Here is a 20,646-nt window from a genome sequence, read left to right as displayed (position 1 = left end):
GGGATATTGGAATCCCTTAATCACAGGCTATGGCAGCTGTTGGTTCAGCGTGTCTGTTCCACACGCCAAATGTAAAATCCAGTATCCAGAAAGAGAACCAAAGTAAGCGCTTCATAGCCCAAAGTTGATAGATAAAAAATATGTTTATTAGGACATTTTAAAAGCAAAAAGTGTCCAAAAAGGACAATTAGTAATCCAGGTTAGAGTTGCAGGCACACAGAGCAGACATGTTTCGTGCTCAGGTAGCACTTGATCACTGCTTACCTGTGCACCTGCAAAGGCCTGCCTTTTAATTACACAAATTTAAAGTGATACATTGCACATTTCATTTAAATAACCTGAATATAAAATACCAAGAGTTAATCTGCATAGTTAATCTATATAGTATATATGGGAACATAACAAACTTTAAAAAGAATGAATATTATGTTTGAGTGCATAGAAGATTGACAAAAGCAATTTTGAAAAAAGGAGAATACTTTGAAAGAGAAGAACAAATTTATATGTCCTAGTCTTATACTTATCATTGGTGTAAGAATATTTAATGCAGTTAGTTACTGTCTCATGTTACACTTGCACATCCTAAGCTATTCGATATCTATGATTATATCATTAGTTAATTATGTTATACAAATAAATCTAGATCTCTTCTCTTGTTTATCCCTAAAGGATAGCTAGTTTGTAAAGTCAGTATCCAAAAGACTTCTCTTTTGTCTAGCATCATTTCCCTATTTCCTCCTCTACTCCAAATGGGAACAAAATCTATGCCCTGCACCACTAGGGCATTGACATCTGCATTATGTTTTTCCTTAAAATATCTCGCTACCGGAGTGTCTGAACTATCATCCTCGATGCTACGCAGTTGTTCTAGGAACCTTTCCTTGAGCGGCCTAGTGGTCTTTCCTGTGTACTGCATGAAACAAATTTTGCAGGTTAACAGATATATCACATGAGTAGTGGAACAATTTATTGAGTAGTTGATTTTATGTTGTTTGTGAGTTACTGACGATAATATTTCATCTCCTTCTTTTACAAAGTTACAAGTCCTACATATTGGCCTCCTACACTTATAGAAGCCCTTCTTTCTTTGAAGCCAATTTTTATTGGCAATAGGTTTTAGCTCAGAAGGTGATAAATAGTTAGATAGAGTTTTACCTCTTAGATATGAAGTTACACCCTTCCTGCATAATTTCTTTAAGAATAGGATCTGAATATAATATTGGTATAGAACCTTGCACAATTTTTCAGATCTTATTATATTCCAAACTATAGTTTGTAATAAATTTAAGTTTATTATGATATTTGTCAGTGTTTGTATGTTGTTTCTTTCTATTCAAAAGATGTCTTCTAGGTATGTGATCAACAGTATTTTTAGCTTTTGTTAATACCTCATTTTTGTAGCCTCTATCTTTAAGTCTCTCTAGGGCAATCTTTGCATGTTTTTGATACACATCCTCTGTTGTGCAGTTTCTTTTGAGTCTAATTAGTTCTCCTTTAGGTATTGCTTCAATGACATGTTTAGGATGACATGAGTCATATTTTAAAGTGGTGTTTCCTGCTGTTGGTTTTCTAAATAATGTAGTATTTATGTTCTGAGAATTTTCATCAGTGAAAATAGTTAAATCAAGGAAATTGACATTAGTTGCACTATATTGGCTTGTAAATTCAATGCCACATTCATTAAAGTTTAGGTATTGACAAAATTCCTCTATCTCAGAATCATTTCCATCATATATGAACAGTAGGTCGTCTATGTACCGAAAAAATGATACAATATGTGGTTTGTGTGGGTTTCTATCTCCAAAGACGTGGGACAGTTCCCACCAACCCATAAAAAGGTTGGCGTAAGAGGGGGCAAACTTGGCCCCCATGGCTGTCCCACGTCTCTGGAGATAGAAACTCGTACCAAATTTTAAAAATTACCTTCATATTCTGATTCATCCAGAACATTATCAGTTCCTGAGATTCTCTTTTCTAGACAAGCATTACCAATTTGTTGCTCTTCCATTTGGCCTAGCAACAGCTCCAAGAATCTTTTCAAAGGTTCTGGGTGCCCTACTCTCTGTAATCAGAGAACAGGGTATTGAGGTGTTTCCTTATTTGGACAATATCTTGGTACTAGCTCAGTCTTTACGTTCTGCAGAATCTCACACAAATCAACTTGTGTTGTTTCTTTGCAAACATGGTTGGAGGATCAATTTACCAAAAAGTTTTTTGATTCCTCAGACAAGGGTCACCTTTTTAGGTTTCCAGATAGATTCAGTGTCCATGACTCTGTCTCTAACAGACAAGAGACGTTTGAAATTGGTTGCAGCATGTCGGCACCTTCAGTCTCAGTCATTCCCTTCAGTGGCTATGTGCATGGAAGTTTTAGGCCTCATGACTGCAGCATCGGACGCGATTCCTTTTGCTCGTTTTCACATGAGACCTCTCCAGCTTTGCATGCTGAATCAATGGTGCCGGGATTATACAAAGATATCACAATTAATATCCTTAAATCCCAATGTTCGACACTCTCTGACGTGGTGGTTAAATCACCAGCGTTTAGTTCAAGGGGCCTCTTTTGTTCGGCCAACCTGGACTGTGATCACAACAGATGCAAGTCTTTCAGTTTGGGGAGCTGTCTGGGGATCTCTGACAGCACAAGGAGTTTGGAAATCTCAAAAGGCGAGATTGCCAATCAATATTTTAGAACTCCGTGCAATTCTCAGAGCTCTTCAGTTTTGGCCTCTGTTGAAGTGAGAACCGTTCATTTGTTTTCAGACAGACAATATCACAACGGTGGCATATGTCAATCATCAGGGTGGGACTCACAGTCCCCTAGCTATGAAAGAAGTATCTCGGATACTTGTTTGGGCGGAATCCAGCTCCTGTCTAATTTCTGCGGTTCATATCCCAGGTGTAGACAATTGGGAGGCGGATTATCTCAGCCGTCAGACCTTACATCCAGGGGAGTGATCTCTCCATTCGGATGTGTTTTCTCAGATTGTTCAGATGTGGGGTCTTCCAGAAATAGATTTGATGGCTTCTCATCTAGGCAAGAAACTTTTCAGATACCTGTCCAGGTCCAGGGATTCTCAGGCGGAAGCAGTGGATGCGCTGACACTTCCTTGGTGTTATCAACCTGCTTATATCTTCCCGCCTCTAGTTTTTCTTCCGAGAGTGATCTCCAAGATCATCATGGAACAATCGTTTGTGTTGCTGGTGGCTCCAGCATGGTCCCACAGGTTTTGGTATGCGGATCTTGTTCGGATATCCAGTTGCCAACCTTGGCCACTTCCGTTAAGGCCGGACCTACTGTCTCAAGGTCCGTTTTTCTATCAGGATCGCAAATCATTAAATTTGAAGGTATGGAAATTGAACGCTTAGTATTAAGTCATAGAGGTTTCTCTGACTCAGTAATTAATACTATGTTACAAGCTCGTAAATCTGTTTCTAGGAAGATTTATTATCGAGTTTGGAAGATTTACATCATATGGTGTTCTTCACATAAATTCTCTTGGCATTCTTTTAGAATTCCTAGAATTTTACAGTTTCTCCAGGATGGTTTGGATAGGGGTTTGTCTGCAAGTTCCTTGAAAGGACAAATCTCCGCCCTTTCAGTTTTATTTCACAGAAAGATTGCTAAACTTCCTGATATTCACTGTTTTGTACAGGCTTTAGTTCGTATTAAGCCCGTCATTAAATCAATTTCTCCTCCTTGGAGTCTTAATTTGGTTTTGAAGGCGTTACAGGCTCCTCCGTTTGAGCCTATGCATTCTTTGGACATTAAACTATTTTCTTGGAATGTGTTGTTCCTTTTGGCCATCTCTTCTGCTAGAAGAGTTTCTGAGCTATCTGCTCTTTCTTGTGAATCTCCTTTTCTGATTTTTCATCAGGATAAGGCGGTTTTGCGGACTTCATTTGAATTTTTACCTAAGGTTGTGAATTCTAACAACATTAGTAGAGAAATTGTTGTCCCTTCCTTGTGTCTTAATCCTAAGAATCCTTTGGAAAGATCCTTACATTCTTTGGATGTGGTAAGAGCTTTGAAATATTATGTTGAAGCTACTAAAGATTTCAGGAAGACTTCTAGTCTATTTGTTATATTTTCTGGTCCTAGGAAAGGTCAGAAGGCCTCTGCTATTTCCTTGGCCTCTTGGTTAAAGCTTTTGATTCATCAAGCTTATTTGGAGTCGGGTCAAGCCCCGTCTCAGAGAATTACAGCTCATTCTACTAGATCAGTCTCCACTTCGTGGGCTTTTAAGAATGAAGCTTCAGTTGATCAGATTAGCAAATCAGCGACTTGGTCCTCTGCATACATTTACTCATTTCTACCATTTTGATGTATTCGCTTCTTCTGAAGCAGTTTTTGGTAGAAAAGTTCTTCAGTCAGCTGTTTCAGTTTGATTCTTCTGCTGCTATTTTAAGTTTTTCTTTTCTTCATGAGAATAACTTATATTTGGGTTGTGGATTATTTTTTTCAGCATTTGGCTGTTGTTTATTTTTTATCACTCCCTCTCTAGTGACTCTTGCGTGGAGTTCCACATCTTGGGTGTTTGATATCCCATACGTCACTAGCTCATGGACTCTTGCCAATTACATGAAAGAAAACATAATTTATGTAAGAACTTACCTGATAAATTTATTTCTTTCATATTGGCAAGAGTCCATGAGGCCCGCCCTTTTTATGGTGGTTATGATTTTTTGTATAAAGCACAATTATTCCAAATTCCTTTGTTGATGCTTTTTACTCCTTTCTTTATCACCCCACTACTTGGCTATTCGTTAAACTGAATTGTGGGTGTGGTGAGGGGTGTATTTATAGGCATTTTGAGGTTTGGGAAACTTTGCCCCTCCTGGTAGGATTGTATATCCCATACGTCACTAGCTCATGGACTCTTGCCAATATGAAAGAAATGAATTTATCAGGTAAGTTCTTACATAAATTATGTTATTTAAAAGCTTCCTTAACCACAGACTTACAAAAAATGTTTTTCAAGGGAAAGTCCATTAAATATATTGAAATCTATGCAAAGATGCTATAATTGGTATGTGGCCATAAATATAGAATGCAAATGTATGATTACGGTATTTTACAGTCAAATGGCTGGATAAGATGAGAGAATCGAAACACTCACAGACAATTACATGAATGTGTCTGTGTTTAATGTGCTTAAAGGGACACTAAACCCAAATTTTGTATTTAATGATTCAGATAGAGCATGCAATTTTTAGCAACTTTCTAATTTACTCCTACTATCAATTTTTCTTCGTTCTCTTACTATTTTTATTTAAAAAGCAGGAATTTAAAGCTTAGTAGCCGGCCCATTTTATGTTCAGCGCCCTGGATAGCACTTGCTTATTGGTGGCTACATTTAGCAAACCAATAAGCAAGCATAAGCCCAGGTTCTCATTCCTGCTTTTTAAATAAAGATAGCAAAAGAACAAAGAAAAAATTATAATAGGAGTAAATCAGAAAGTTGCTTAAAATTGCATGCTCTATCTGAATCATTAAATAAAAACATGTGGGTTTAGTGTCCCTTTAAGCTATTCAATAAGAACACCCAGGAAAAAAATGTTTTGATGTAGGCAGCTGGAACCCTTTGAATTTTATATCTATATTAAAAAGTAAGTTACGTGTGATGAATTAAGCTCCATCTAAAATAAGACTAACATCCTGTATCTGTTTATACAGAGGATGGTAAATAACGCTTATCTCTAGCCCCTTCTTCATTTCTCCTACAGAAATTCTATTCTTCAACAGTTCTTTACATCATTTTTTATTTTATTGTTTGCAATATTGCTATTTAATTTTGCTTTGCCATGTTCACTTCTGCCAACAACATGCTCATAATTTATCCTTTCTACAATCAATGTTTGCATTTACTGAATATGGATCTAGCACTACTGTAATCAACCAACTTCTGAAGTCACCAAATTGCATATTGCAAAATCCACAAACCATATGGTCTCTTCCTGTATATTAGAAGATCTGTAAAAAGGCTTCAAACAGGGTTTTTTTCAGTCTCCAAATGCAATGCCATTCTAGTCCATTAAACTTTTTTTTAGAAAGCCAGGTTATCATGCAGTTGTGACTTAATTGCACACATTACTATCTGATATTGGTTAAGTAAAAAAGTACAATACGTTAGGGATTCATGGTCAGTATTGAATCAATTACCTGCCATTTACATTTGCATAAACCATATATATTTTGCTACCATGTATGTTGCAGAAAACCCTGAGATAAACCCCCCTGAAAAGCCAGTTTGCAAAATCTAAGTGTGAAAAAAATTGTGATAGTGTATACAGATTGTAATGCTATAGAAAAGGAAGCCAAAACCCATAGATATGAATATGACATTTTCACATGACAAACTCTAATGGATTGGAATGAGGAGCCTATGAGTTCTGCTTCAGTTTAGATAATGCATTGATCCCACTTCATGTTTAGTAAAAACGAAATCCATGAAATATAAAACATACTTAAGAACAATAACGATAATTACTATAAACTGTTTTACAAGTTTAATTTAATTAATTTGTATATATGTACATAAAATACGTTTGTTTACTACCATTAGTGCATCCAATGGACAAGCTACTAAGTGTGTATGATTGGTTTAAAATGTGGGTATCGCACCTCAATTAGATGTAAATCGTTTTTGCATTAAAAGGCACTTTATGTCAGGTTTACATGTAACCAAAGACCAGACCATTGTAAACGGTAACATCCCAGGGGGTTGTATCTATAAGTGATTAATTTATTTTCCATCGTTGTTGTCTTTCTGAGCTATAGTCTTCATGTTCCCAAGCCACTGAACTTACATGTTGCAGCCTAATGGAACACACGATAATGACTCATAACATTATTATTAGTGTGCATAATGTCTTCTCTAATGTTACGGTTCATGTCACATTATCTCATATTGATTTAACTTGTAGCTTTGTATGTATAGTCATGCAGATTTCTGTGTATTTTCATGCTTTTGTCTATGTAAGGGTGTATAAGTATAAATGCAAGTTCATTTTTTTTTTCATAAACAGAAATATGGAGTTCGGGCCACTAATCAGCAGTGCACTGAAGCTGGAGATATCTGTGCCATCTGCCAAGCAGATTTCAAAGATCCATTAATTCTGATGTGCCAGGTAATGTCTAATAATATGTGCACTTTCTAACATAATAAATACATCGATTTACTTGCTTTGCTCATCAATAATATGAAGTATAAGACAAATAATGTAAACATTATGTTTTCATTATTCAGATAGAGCGTCAATTTTAAGAGACTCTTCAATTTGCTTCTTTTATTAAATGTACTCTACTCTCTGGGTATGCTTTGTTAAAAACCATACCTAGGTAGGCTTCAGAGAAGCGATTCACTACTGTGAGCTACCTGGTGATTGGTGGCTACACACATATGCCTCTTGAACACCAGATGTTTGCAACTATGGCCCAGTAGTGAGTTGCTGCTGTAGGGCTAACTTTAATTGGTGCTATACACATAGTTATATGCAAGTAATAGTCCAATAATACAATTCTCTAAGACCCTGTCATATATCTTAAATGAGTGGTCCTTTGTCTGCCCAGCTTCTAGGTGATTTTTATAACAATTGCAAAATACCACACAAATGTTGATCCTGTTTTGTGTGGTCTAACAACACTGAAGAAGCTATTATCACCCCATTTGCAATAGAAATATATAATAAGAACCCTTTATTTTTAAAGAGGCATTAAATGGGTTTCATGTCCACATAGCTCTCTTAGACTAATAATCCTTACCTGACCTTAAAGGGACAGTCAACATAAAAATTGTTATTGTTTATAAAGATAGATAACGCCTTTACTACCCATTCCCCAGCTTTGCACAACCAACATGGTTATATTAACAAACTTTATAACCTTTAAACCTCTAAATTTCTGTCTGTTTCTAAGTCCCTAAAGACAGCCCCATGATCACATGCTTTTGTATTTGCTTTTTACATCAGGGGAAGCTAGTTCATGTGAGCCATATAGATAACATTGTGCTGATGCCCGTGGATTCTAACAACAGAGCACTAATTGACTTAATTACAAGTCAATAGATAAAGTCATGTGATCAGGGGGCCGTCAGAAGATGCTTAGAAACAAGGTAATCACAGAGGTAAAAAGTCTATTAATATAACCATGTTTTCTGTGCACAACTGGGGATTGGGTAATAAAGGTATTCTATATCTTTTAAAACAATAAAACATTTGAGTTGACTGTCCCTTTAAAGGGATAGTCAAGCCCAAAATAAACTTAATGATTTAAATAGGGCATGTCATTTTAAACAACTTTTCCAATTTACTTTTATCAATAATTTTGCTTTGTTCTCTTGGTATTGTTAGTAGAAAGCTAAACCCAGGTAGGCTCATATGCTAATTTCTTAGACCTTGAAGGCCGCCTCTTATCTGAATGCATTTTGACAGTTTTTCACTACTAGAGGGCGTTAGTTCATGTGTGTCATATAGATACTATTGAGCTCACGCACGTGAAGGTTTCTAGGAGGCAGCATTGATTGCCTAAAATGCAAGTCTGTCAAAAAGAAATAAAATAAGGGGGCAGTCTGCAGAGGCTTAGATACAAGGTAATTACAGAGGTAAAAGTGTATTAATATAACTGTGTTGGTTATGCAAAACTGTGGAAGGGGTAATAAAGGGATTATCTATCTTTTTAAACAACAAAAAATCTGGTGTTGACTGTCTCTTTAACCTTCAGCCTTAGATTTCTTTGTTATTAATGTCAGAGATCAAAATCCTTGTTTCTGTAAACACAAATTTGTAGAAGTAGGTGAGTCTAAAAACAGGTGATATTTTGTCGTATTCTAATATTCTATGTAGGAACATTTTAGTGCAAGGATTGTATATATTTTATTATATATATATATATATATATATATAATGTTTCAACTTCATGCATTTTATTATATTTTATTCATCAATACGTTACATCAACATATGTCAAGGTCGATGTTTCGGCTTAAACATTAAGCCGTCTTCAAGACCATCTAAAATATAAACAATATATTACATTATAGTATCTCATTAATATCAATACTTAGTAACTATTTTATTATCACTATTATAAGCCCTTCACCTACACCTCTATTATCTTTTCTACACACTGGATAAATCCGTATGTGATTATCCCTTACAAAGTAACACACAATGCATTCACCACAGCAACAAAATGTCAATTTCTGCAATAGATTACAAAATACCGCAATTGGCAATAGATAACTATAACACTAACTTATTACATCAAAGTTTAACAAATGCATTCATTAAACCATCATCAAAATAATATAACCTATGTAGTTGTAATAAACACTCTCACAAAAACATACCTTAGACTTTCAATGTTACAAACTCGGCGTCTGAACCGCCATTAGAAAGAGCTGCTAGTTATCGTGTATGTGAGACACACTTTAAATCAGGCCACTCGTTTCTAATTGGTGATCACGTCATATGATGCTCAGCAACAAGGCGTGTAAGCTAAGTGCCATTTCCATCTTAATGGGAGGAGAGTCCACTGCTTCATTCATTACTTGTGGGAAATAAGAACCTGGCCACCAGGAGGAGGCAAAGACACCTCAGCCAAAGGCTTAAATACCTCCCCCACTCCCCATTATCCCCCAGTCATTCTTTGCCTTTCGTCACAGGAGGTTGGCAGAGAAGTGTCGGAAGATTCGGAGTAGTCTCTTATGGAGGGTAGTACTCTTTGAAATGGGACTGGAGTTTTAAGAAGTCCTGTCAGCCTCTCAGTGAGAGGATGGATGAATGTTAGTGTCCGGAGATACAGGGAGAGCCTTTCTGCGAAACCATCTTGACTCAGATTAACAGCTCCATATGCAATCAGCGTTGACGAGTTTCGCTGCCTGCTTTCCTGCTCTCAAGTTCATGTCAGGAGCGATGCTACTACCCTGTCACACTTGAAAGGCTGTGTTCTTATTCCACATCATAGATTCTGGTAAGATCGTTTCATTTATACACATATGATAACGTAAGAAGACAGGGTCACAGTGTGTCTCCTTTCTTCTGTTAAGTGTGATCAGTCCACGGGTCATCATTACTTGTGGGATATTAACTGCTCCCCTACAGGAAGTGCAAGAGGATTCACCCAGCAGAGTTGCTATATAGCTCCTCCCCTCTACGTCACCTCCAGTCATTCTCTTGCACCCAACGACTAGATAGGATGTGTGAGAGGACTATGGTGATATATTTAGTTTTTATATCTTCAATCAAAAGTTTGTTATTTTATAATAGCACCGGAGTGTGTTATTCCTTCTCTGGTAGAATTTGAAGAAGAATCTACCTGAGTTTTTCTATGATTTTAGCCGGAGTAGTTAAGATCATATTGCTGTTTCTCGGCCATCTGAGGAGTGAGGTAAACTTCAGATCAGGGGACAGCAGGCAGATTAATCTGCAAAGAGGTATGTAGCAGTTTATTATTTTCTGACATGGAATTGATGAGAAAATCCTGCCATACCGTTATAATGTAAACTCAGCCTTGAATGCAGTAGATGTAGCTGATATCAGGCTGTCATGTATGTATATTTTACACTTCAGTTTTCTGGGAAATGGTACTTCTCTGGCTTTTAAACTGTATACATAGACTTAACCTATTTTGCAGGGACTTGCAATAGGTTTTAAATGACAATTAATTATTGAGGTAAAATGTTTTTTTGCTGGCATGTAAAAACGTTTTTTCTCCAACATAGGTGTGTCCGGTCCACGGCGTCATCCTTACTTGTGGGATATTCTCTTCCCCAACAGGAAATGGCAAAGAGCCCAGCAAAGCTGGTCACATGATCCCTCCTAGGCTCCGCCTACCCCAGTCATTCTCTTTGCCGTTGTACAGGCAACATCTCCACGGAGATGGCTTAGAGTTTTTTAGTGTTTAACTGTAGTTTTTATTATTCAATCAAGAGTTTGTTATTTTAAAATAGTGCTGGTATGTACTATTTACTCTGAAACAGAAAAGAGATGAAGATTTCTGTTTGTAAGAGGAAAATGATTTTAGCAACCGTTACTAAAATCCATGGCTGTTCCACACAGGACTGTTGAGAGGAATTAACTTCAGTTGGGGGAACAGTGAGCAGTCTTTTGCTGCTTGAGGTTTGACACATTCTAACAAGACGATGTAATGCTGGAAGCTGTCATTTTCCCTATGGGATCCGGTAAGCCATTTTTATTCAGACAGTAAATAAGGGCTTCACAAGGGCTTATTAAGACTGTAGACATTTTCTGGGCTAAATCGATTCATATATTACACATATTTAGCCTTGAGGAATCATTTAATCTGGGTATTTTGGTAAAATAATATCGGCAGGCACTGTTTTAGACACCTTATTCTTTAGGGGCTTTCCCTAATCATAGACAGAGCCTCATTTTCGCGCCGGTATTGCGCACTTGTTTTTGAGAGGCATGACATGCAGTCGCATGTGTGAGGAGCTCTGATACATAGAAAAGACTTTCTGAAGGCGTCATTTGGTATCGTATTCCCCTTTGGGCTTGGTTGGGTCTCAGCAAAGCAGATACCAGGGACTGTAAAGGGGTTAAAGTTAAAAACGGCTCCGGTTCCGTTATTTTAAGGGTTAAAGCTTCCAAATTTGGTGTGCAATACTTTTAAGGCTTTAAGACACTGTGGTGAAATTTTGGTGAATTTTGAACAATTCCTTCATACTTTTTCGCAATTGCAGTAATAAAGTGTGTTCAGTTTAAAATTTAAAGTGACAGTAACGGTTTTATTTTAAAACGTTTTTTGTACTTTGTTATCAAGTTTATGCCTGTTTAACATGTCTGAACTACCAGATAGACTGTGTTCTGAATGTGGGGAAGCCAGGGTTCCTTCTCATTTAAATAAATGTGATTTATGTGACACTGAAAATGATGCCCAAGATGATTCCTCAAGTGAGGGGAGTAAGCATGGTACTGCATCATTCCCTCCTTCGTCTACACGAGTCTTGCCCACTCAGGAGGCCCCTAGTACATCTAGCGCGCCAATACTCCTTACTATGCAACAATTAACGGCTGTAATGGATAATTCTATCAAAAACATTTTAGCCAAAATGCCCACTTATCAGCGTAAGCGCGACTGCTCTGTTTTAGATACTGAAGAGCATGAGGACGCTGATGATAATGGTTCTGAAATGCCCCTACACCAGTCTGAGGGGGCCAGGGAGGTTTTGTCTGAGGGAGAAATTTCAGATTCAGGGAAAATTTCTCAACAAGCTGAACCCGATGTGATTACATTTAAATTTAAGTTGGAACATCTCCGCGCTCTGCTTAAGGAGGTATTATCCACTCTGGATGATTGTGAGAATTTGATCATCCCAGAGAAACTATGTAAAATGGACAAGTTCCTAGAGGTCCCGGGGCCCCCAGAAGCTTTTCCTATACCCAAGCGGGTGGCGGACATTGTAAATAAAGAATGGGAAAGGCCCGGTATACCTTTCGTCCCTCCCCCCATATTTAAAAAATTGTTTCCTATGGTCGACCCCAGAAAGGACTTATGGCAGACAGTCCCCAAGGTCGAGGGAGCGGTTTCTACTTTAAACAAACGCACCACTATACCCATAGAAGATAGTTGTGCTTTCAAAGATCCTATGGATAAAAAATTAGAAGGTTTGCTTAAAAAGATGTTTGTTCAGCAGGGTTACCTTCTACAACCAATTTCATGCATTGTCCCTGTCACTACAGCCGCGTGTTTCTGGTTCGATGAGCTAGTAAAGGCGATCGATAGTGATTCTCCTCCTTATGAGGAGATTATGGACAGAATCCGTGCTCTCAAATTGGCTAATTCTTTCACCCTAGACGCCACTTTGCAATTGGCTAGGTTAGCGGCAAAGAATTCTGGGTTTGCTATTGTGGCGCGCAGAGCGCTTTGGTTGAAATCTTGGTCAGCTGATGCGTCTTCCAAGAACAAACTCCTTAACATTCCTTTCAAGGGGAAAACGCTGTTTGGCCCTGACTTGAAAGAGATTATCTCTGATATCACTGGGGGTAAGGGCCACGCCCTTCCTCAGGATAGGTCTTTCAAGGCCAAAAATAAACCTAATTTTCGTCCCTTTCGTAGAAACGGACCAGCCCCAAGTGCTACGTCCTCTAAGCAAGAGGGTAATACTTCTCAAGCCAAGCCAGCCTGGAGACCAATGCAAGGCTGGAACAAGGGAAAGCAGGCCAAGAAACCTGCCACTGCTACCAAGACAGCATGAAATGTTGGCCCCCGATCCGGGACCGGATCTGGTGGGGGGCAGACTCTCTCTCTTCGCTCAGGCTTGGGCAAGAGATGTTCTGGATCCTTGGGCACTAGAAATAGTCTCCCAAGGTTATCTTCTGGAATTCAAGGGGCTTCCCCCAAGGGGGAGGTTCCACAGGTCTCAATTGTCTTCAGACCACATAAAAAGACAGGCATTCTTACATTGTGTAGAAGACCTGTTAAAAATGGGAGTGATTCATCCTGTTCCATTAGGAGAACGAGGGATGGGGTTCTACTCCAATCTGTTCATAGTTCCCAAAAAAGAGGGAACGTTCAGACCAATCTTAGATCTCAAGATCTTAAACAAGTTTCTCAAGGTTCCATCGTTCAAAATGGAAACCATTCGAACAATTCTTCCTTCCATCCAGGAAGGTCAATTCATGACCACGGTGGATTTAAAGGATGCGTATCTACATATTCCTATCCACAAGGAACATCATCGGTTCCTAAGGTTCGCATTCCTGGACAAGCATTACCAGTTCGTGGCGCTTCCTTTCGGATTAGCCACTGCTCCAAGGATTTTCACAAAGGTACTAGGGTCCCTTCTAGCGGTGCTAAGACCAAGGGGCATTGCAGTAGTACCTTACTTGGACGACATTCTGATTCAAGCGTCGTCCCTTCCTCAAGCAAAGGCTCACACGGACATAGTCCTGGCCTTTCTCAGATCTCACGGATGGAAAGTGAACGTGGAAAAGAGTTCTCTATCTCCGTCGACAAGGGTTCCCTTCTTGGGAACAATAATAGACTCCTTAGAAATGAGGATTTTTCTGACAGAGGCCAGAAAAACAAAACTTCTAAACTCTTGTCGGACACTTCATTCCGTTCCTCTTCCTTCCATAGCGCAGTGCATGGAAGTAATAGGTTTGATGGTAGCGGCAATGGACATAGTTCCTTTTGCGCGCATTCATCTAAGACCATTACAACTGTGCATGCTCAGTCAGTGGAATGGGGACTATACAGACTTGTCTCCGAAGATACAAGTAAATCAGAGGACCAGAGACTCACTCCGTTGGTGGCTGTCCCTGGACAACCTGTCACAAGGGATGACCTTCCGCAGACCAGAGTGGGTCATTGTCACGACCGACGCCAGTCTGATGGGCTGGGGCGCGGTCTGGGGATCCCTGAAAGCTCAGGGTCTTTGGTCTCGGGAAGAATCTCTTCTACCGATAAATATTCTGGAACTAAGAGCGATATTCAATGCTCTCAAGGCTTGGCCTCAGCTAGCAAAGGCCAAGTTCATACGGTTTCAATCAGACAACATGACGACTGTTGCGTACATCAACCATCAGGGGGGAACAAGGAGTTCCCTGGCGATGGAAGAAGTGACCAAAATCATTCAATGGGCGGAGACTCACTCCTGCCACCTGTCTGCAATCCACATCCCAGGAGTGGAAAATTGGGAAGCGGATTTTCTGAGTCGTCAGACATTACATCCGGGGGAGTGGGAACTCCATCCGGAAATCTTTGCCCAAATTACTCAACTGTGGGGCATTCCAGACATGGATCTGATGGCCTCTCGTCAGAACTTCAAGGTTCCTTGCTACGGGTCCAGATCCAGGGATCCCAAGGCGACTCTAGTAGATGCACTAGTAGCACCTTGGACCTTCAAACTAGCTTATGTATTCCCGCCGTTTCCTCTCATCCCCAGGCTGGTAGCCAGGATCCATCAGGAGAGGGCGTCGGTGATCTTGATAGCTCCTGCGTGGCCACGCAGGACTTGGTATGCAGATCTGGTGAATATGTCATCGGCTCCACCATGGAAGCTACCTTTGAGACGAGACCTTCTTGTTCAAGGTCCGTTCGAACATCCGAATCTGGTCTCACTCCAGCTGACTGCTTGGAGATTGAACGCTTGATCTTATCAAAACGAGGGTTCTCAGATTCTGTTATTGATACTCTTGTTCAGGCCAGAAAGCCTGTAACTAGAAAAATTTACCACAAAATATGGAAAAAATATATCTGTTGGTGTGAATCTAAAGGATTCCCTTGGGACAAGGTAAAGATTCCTAAGATTCTATCCTTTCTTCAAGAAGGATTGGAGAAAGGATTATCTGCAAGTTCCTTGAAGGGACAGATTTCTGCCTTGTCTGTGTTACTCCACAAAAAGCTGGCAGCTGTGCCAGATGTTCAAGCCTTTGTTCAGGCTCTGGTTAGAATTAAGCCTGTTTACAAACCTTTGACTCCCCCTTGGAGTCTCAACTTAGTTCTTTCAGTTCTTCAGGGGGTTCCGTTTGAACCCTTACATTCCGTTGATATTAAGTTATTATCTTGGAAAGTTTTGTTTTTGGTTGCAATTTCTTCTGCCAGAAGAGTTTCAGAATTATCTGCTCTGCAGTGTTCTCCTCCTTATCTGGTGTTCCATGCAGATAAGGTGGTTTTACGTACTAAACCTGGTTTTCTTCCAAAAGTTGTTTCTAACAAAAACATTAACCAGGAGATAGTCGTGCCTTCTTTGTGTCCGAAACCAGTTTCGAAGAAGGAACGTTTGTTGCACAATTTGGATGTTGTTCGCGCTCTAAAATTCTATTTAGATGCTACAAAGGATTTTAGACAAACATCTTCCTTGTTTGTTGTTTATTCTGGTAAGAGGAGAGGTCAAAAAGCAACTTCTACCTCTCTCTCTTTTTGGATTAAAAGCATCATCAGATTGGCTTACGAGACTGCCGGACGGCAGCCTCCTGAAAGAATCACAGCTCATTCCACTAGGGCTGTGGCTTCCACATGGGCCTTCAAGAACGAGGCTTCTGTTGATCAGATATGTAGGGCAGCGACTTGGTCTTCACTGCACACTTTTACCAAATTTTACAAGTTTGATACTTTTGCTTCTTCTGAGGCTGTTTTTGGGAGAAAGGTTTTGCAAGCCGTGGTGCCTTCCATTTAGGTGACCTGATTTGCTCCCTCCCTTCATCCGTGTCCTAAAGCTTTGGTATTGGTTCCCACAAGTAAGGATGACGCCGTGGACCGGACACACCTATGTTGGAGAAAACAGAATTTATGTTTACCTGATAAATTACTTTCTCCAACGGTGTGTCCAGTCCACGGCCCGCCCTGGTTTTTTAATCAGGTCTGATAATTTATTTTCTTTAACTACAGTCACCACGGTATCATATGGTTTCTCCTATGCAAATATTCCTCCTTAACGTCGGTCGAATGACTGGGGTAGGCGGAGCCTAGGAGGGATCATGTGACCAGCTTTGCTGGGCTCTTTGCCATTTCCTGTTGGGGAAGAGAATATCCCACAAGTAAGGATGACGCCGTGGACCGGACACACCGTTGGAGAAAGTAATTTATCAGGTAAACATAAATTCTGTTTTTCTCTGAGGTACTGGGTGAAAAAATGTTTTGGGCACTTTTTTTCCACTTGGCAATAGTTTTGATTTAAATTAGAGCAGTTCACTGATCCCTCTCACTGTTATGTGTGTGGGGGAGGGGCCATTTTGGTGCTTTCACTATGCATCAGAAAAACTCAGTCAGAGGTTCATTTTCTTCCTGCATGATCCGGTTCATCTCTACAGAGTTCAGGGATCTCAAGAGTCTTTTTTGAGGGAAGTAATCATACAGCAGAGCTGTGCTGATTGTATTGAATGTGATATAAAAAACGTTTATTTGTGTATTTTTTTTCTGCTGCCTGGGTTAGTTATCATTTGCTGAGGGGAACAATCCTTTGCTAAAACTGTATATTCTGACAAAGATTGATGCTATAACTTAATTATTTTATCTGTTATAATATTTTTCTGTGCTTCTTAAAGGCACAGTTCGTTTTCATATTATTTGTAAATTACTTTGAAAAGTATTTCCAAGTTGCTGTTTATTTGCTAGTGTGTTAAACATGTCTGATTCAGAGGAAGATATCTGTGCTATATGTGTTAATGCCAAAGTGGAGCCCAATAGAAATTTATGTACTAAATGTATTGATGCTACTTTAAAAAATAGTCAATCTGTACAAATTGAACATATTTCACCAAACAACGAGGGGAGAGTTATGCCGACTAACTCGCCTCACGTGTCAGTACCTGCATCTCCCGCTCAGGAGGTGCGTGATATTGTAGCGCCGAGTGCATCTGGGCGGCCATTACAAATCACATTACAAGATATGGCTACTGTTATGACTGAAGTTTTGGCTAAACTACCAGAACTAAGAGGTAAACGTGATCACTCTGGGATGAGAACAGAGTGCGCTGATAATGCAAGGGCCATGTCTGATACTGCGTCACAGTTTGCAGAACATGAAGACGGAGAGCTTCATTCTGTGGGTGACGGTTCTGATCCAAATAAACTGGACTCAGACATTTCAAATTTTAAATTTAAGCTTGAGAACCTCCGTGTGTTACTAGGGGAGGTATTAGCGGCTCTGAATGATTGTAACACAGTTGCAATCCCAGAAAAAATGTGTAGGTTGGATAAATATTTTGCGGTACCGACGAGTACTGACGTTTTTCCTATACCTAAGAGACTTACTGACATTGTTACTAAGGAGTGGGATAGACCCGGTGTGCCTTTCTCACCCCCTCCTATATTCAGAAAAATGTTTCCAATAGACGCCGCCACACGGGACTTATGGCAAATGGTCCCTAAGGTGGAGGGAGCAGTTTCTACTTTAGCTAAGCGTACCACTATCCCAGTGGAGGATAGCTGTGCTTTTTCAGATCCAATGGATAAAAAATTAGAGGGTTACCTTAAGAAAATGTTTGTTCAACAAGGGTTTATATTGCAACCTCTTGCATGTATTGCACCTGTCACGGCTGCAGCAGCATTTTGGTTTGAGTCTCTGGAAGAGACACTTCAATCATCCACACTAGATGACATCACACACAAACTTAAATTCCTTAAGTTAGCTAATTCATTTATTTCAGATGCCGTAGTACATTTAACTAAACTTGCGGCTAAAAATTCAGGATTCGCCATTCAGGCACGCAGAGCTCTGTGGCTAAAATCCTGGTCAGCTGATGTTACGTCTAAATCTAAATTGCTTAATATTCCTTTCAAAGGGCAGACCTTATTCGGGCCCGGCTTGAAAGAGATTATTGATGACATTACAGGAGGTAAAGGTCATGCCCTGCCTCAGGACAAGGCCAAAGCCAAGGCTAGACAGTCCAATTTTCGTTCCTTTCGTAATTTCAAAGCAGGAGCAGCATCAACTTCCTCTGCACCAAAACAGGAAGGAGCTGTTGCTCGCTACAGACAAGGCTGGAAACCTAACCAGTCCTGGAACAGGGGCAAACAGGCCAGAAAACCTGCTGCTGCCCCTAAGACAGCATGAATTGAGGGCCCCCGATCCGGGACCGGATCTAGTGGGGGGCAGACTTTCCCTCTTCGCCCAGGCTTGGGCAAGAGATGTTCAGGATCCCTGGGCGTTAGAGATCATATCTCAGGGATACCTTCTGGACTTCAAATCCTCTCCCCCAAGAGGGAGATTTCATCTGTCAAGGTTGTCAACAAACCTAAGAAAGAAGGAAGCGTTTCTACGCTGCGTACAAGATCTTTTATTAATGGGAGTGATCCATCCAGTTCCGCGGTTGGAACAAGGACAAGGGTTTTACTCAAATCTGTTTGTAGTTCCCAAAAAAGAGGGAACCTTCAGGCCAATCTTGGATTTAAAGATCCTAAACAAATTCCTAAGAGTTCCATCGTTCAAGATGGAAACTATTCGAACAATTTTGCCCATGATCCAAGAGGGTCAGTACTTGACCACAGTGGATTTAAAGGATGCTTACCTTCACATACCGATTCACAGAAGTCATTACCGGTATCTAAGGTTTGCCTTTTTAGACAGGCATTACCAGTTTGTAGCTCTTCCATTCGGACTGGCTACGGCTCCAAGAATCTTCACAAAGGTTCTGGGCACTCTTCTGGCGGTACTAAGACCGCGAGGAATTTCAGTAGCTCCGTACTTAGACGACATACTGATACAAGCTTCAAGCTTTCAAACTGCCAAATCTCATACAGAGATAGTACTGGCATTTCTAAGGTCGCATGGATGGAAAGTGAACGAAGAGAAAAGTTCTCTCTTTCCACTCACAAGAGTTCCCTTCCTGGGGACTCTGATAGATTCTGTAGAAATGAAGATTTACCTGACAGAGGACAGGTTAACAAAACTTCAAAGTGCATGCCGTGTCCTTCATTCCATTCAAGAGACCAGAAATTCTCTTCTATGGTGGCTTTATCGGCCACATCTGTCCAGGGGAATGCCATTCAGCAGGCCAGACTGGTCAATTGTAACAACAGACGCCAGCCTACTAGGTTGGGGCGCTGTCTGGAATTCTCTGAAGGCTCAGGGACTATGGAATCAGGAGGAGAGTCTTCTTCCAATAAACATTCTGGAATTGAGAGCAGTCCTCAATGCTCTTCTGGCTTGGCCCCAGTTAGCAACTCGGGGGTTCATCAGGTTCCAGTCGGACAACATCACGACTGTAGCTTATATCAACCATCAGGGAGGGACAAGAAGCTCCCTAGCAATGATGGAAGTATCGAAGATAATTCGCTGGGCAGAGTCTCACTCTTGCCACCTGTCTGCAATCCACATCCCGGGAGTGGAGAACTGGGAGGCGGATTTCTTAAGTCGTCAGACTTTTCATCCGGGGGAGTGGGAACTTCATCCAGAGGTCTTTGCCCAAATACTTCGACGTTGGGGCAAACCAGAGATAGATCTCATGGCGTCTCGACAGAACGCCAAGCTTCCGCGCTACGGGTCCAGATCCAGGGATCCGGGAGCGGTCCTGATAGATGCCTTGACAGCACCATGGACCTTCAGGATGGCTCATGTGTTTCCACCTTTCCCGATGCTTCCTCGATTGATTGCCAGAATCAAACAGGAGAAAGCATCAGTGATTCTAATAGCGCCTGCATGGCCACGCAGGACTTGGTATACAGATCTGGTGGACATGTCATTCTGTCCACCTTGGTCGTTACCTCTGAAACAGGACCTTCTGATTCAGGGTCCTTTCAAACATCAAAATCTAACTTCTCTGAAGCTGACTGCTTGGAAATTGAACGCTTGATCTTATCAAGGCGTGGTTTTTCTGAGTCAGTTATTGATACCTTAATACAGGCTAGGAAGCCTGTTACCAGAAAGATTTACCATAAAATATGGCGTAAATACCTATATTGGTGCGAATCCAAAGGTTACTCTTGGAGTAAGGTTAGGATTCCTAGGATATTGTCTTTTCTACAAGAAGGTTTAGAAAAGGGGTTATCCGCTAGTTCCTTAAAGGGACAGATCTCAGCTCTGTCCATTCTGTTACACAAGCGTCTGTCAGAAGTTCCAGACGTTCAGGCTTTTTGTCAGGCTTTGGCCAGGATTAAACCTGTGTTTAAAGCTGTGGCTCCACCATGGAGTTTAAACCTTGTTCTTAACGTTTTACAGGGTGTTCCGTTTGAACCCC

At 40.4% G+C, this 20,646-nt stretch overlaps 1 protein-coding gene across 1 annotated transcript in view; it reads left to right on the top strand.

Moving 5' to 3' along the window:
• RNFT2 (ring finger protein, transmembrane 2) overlaps positions 1-20,646 on the top strand; it is a 259,024-nt gene that overhangs the window by 182,419 nt on the left and 55,959 nt on the right. The window contains exon 9 of the mRNA XM_053701690.1: positions 7,030-7,131. Coding sequence (XP_053557665.1) covers positions 7,030-7,131 — 102 coding nt within the window. The remainder of the gene's footprint in view (positions 1-7,029; positions 7,132-20,646) is intronic.

This window comes from Bombina bombina, chromosome 2 (assembly GCF_027579735.1).
Source record: "Bombina bombina isolate aBomBom1 chromosome 2, aBomBom1.pri, whole genome shotgun sequence".
Taxonomy (NCBI): Eukaryota; Metazoa; Chordata; class Amphibia; order Anura; family Bombinatoridae; genus Bombina; species Bombina bombina.
The sequence above is the reverse complement of the archived record's forward strand: the minus strand, read 5'-3'. Positions and strand labels throughout refer to the sequence as shown.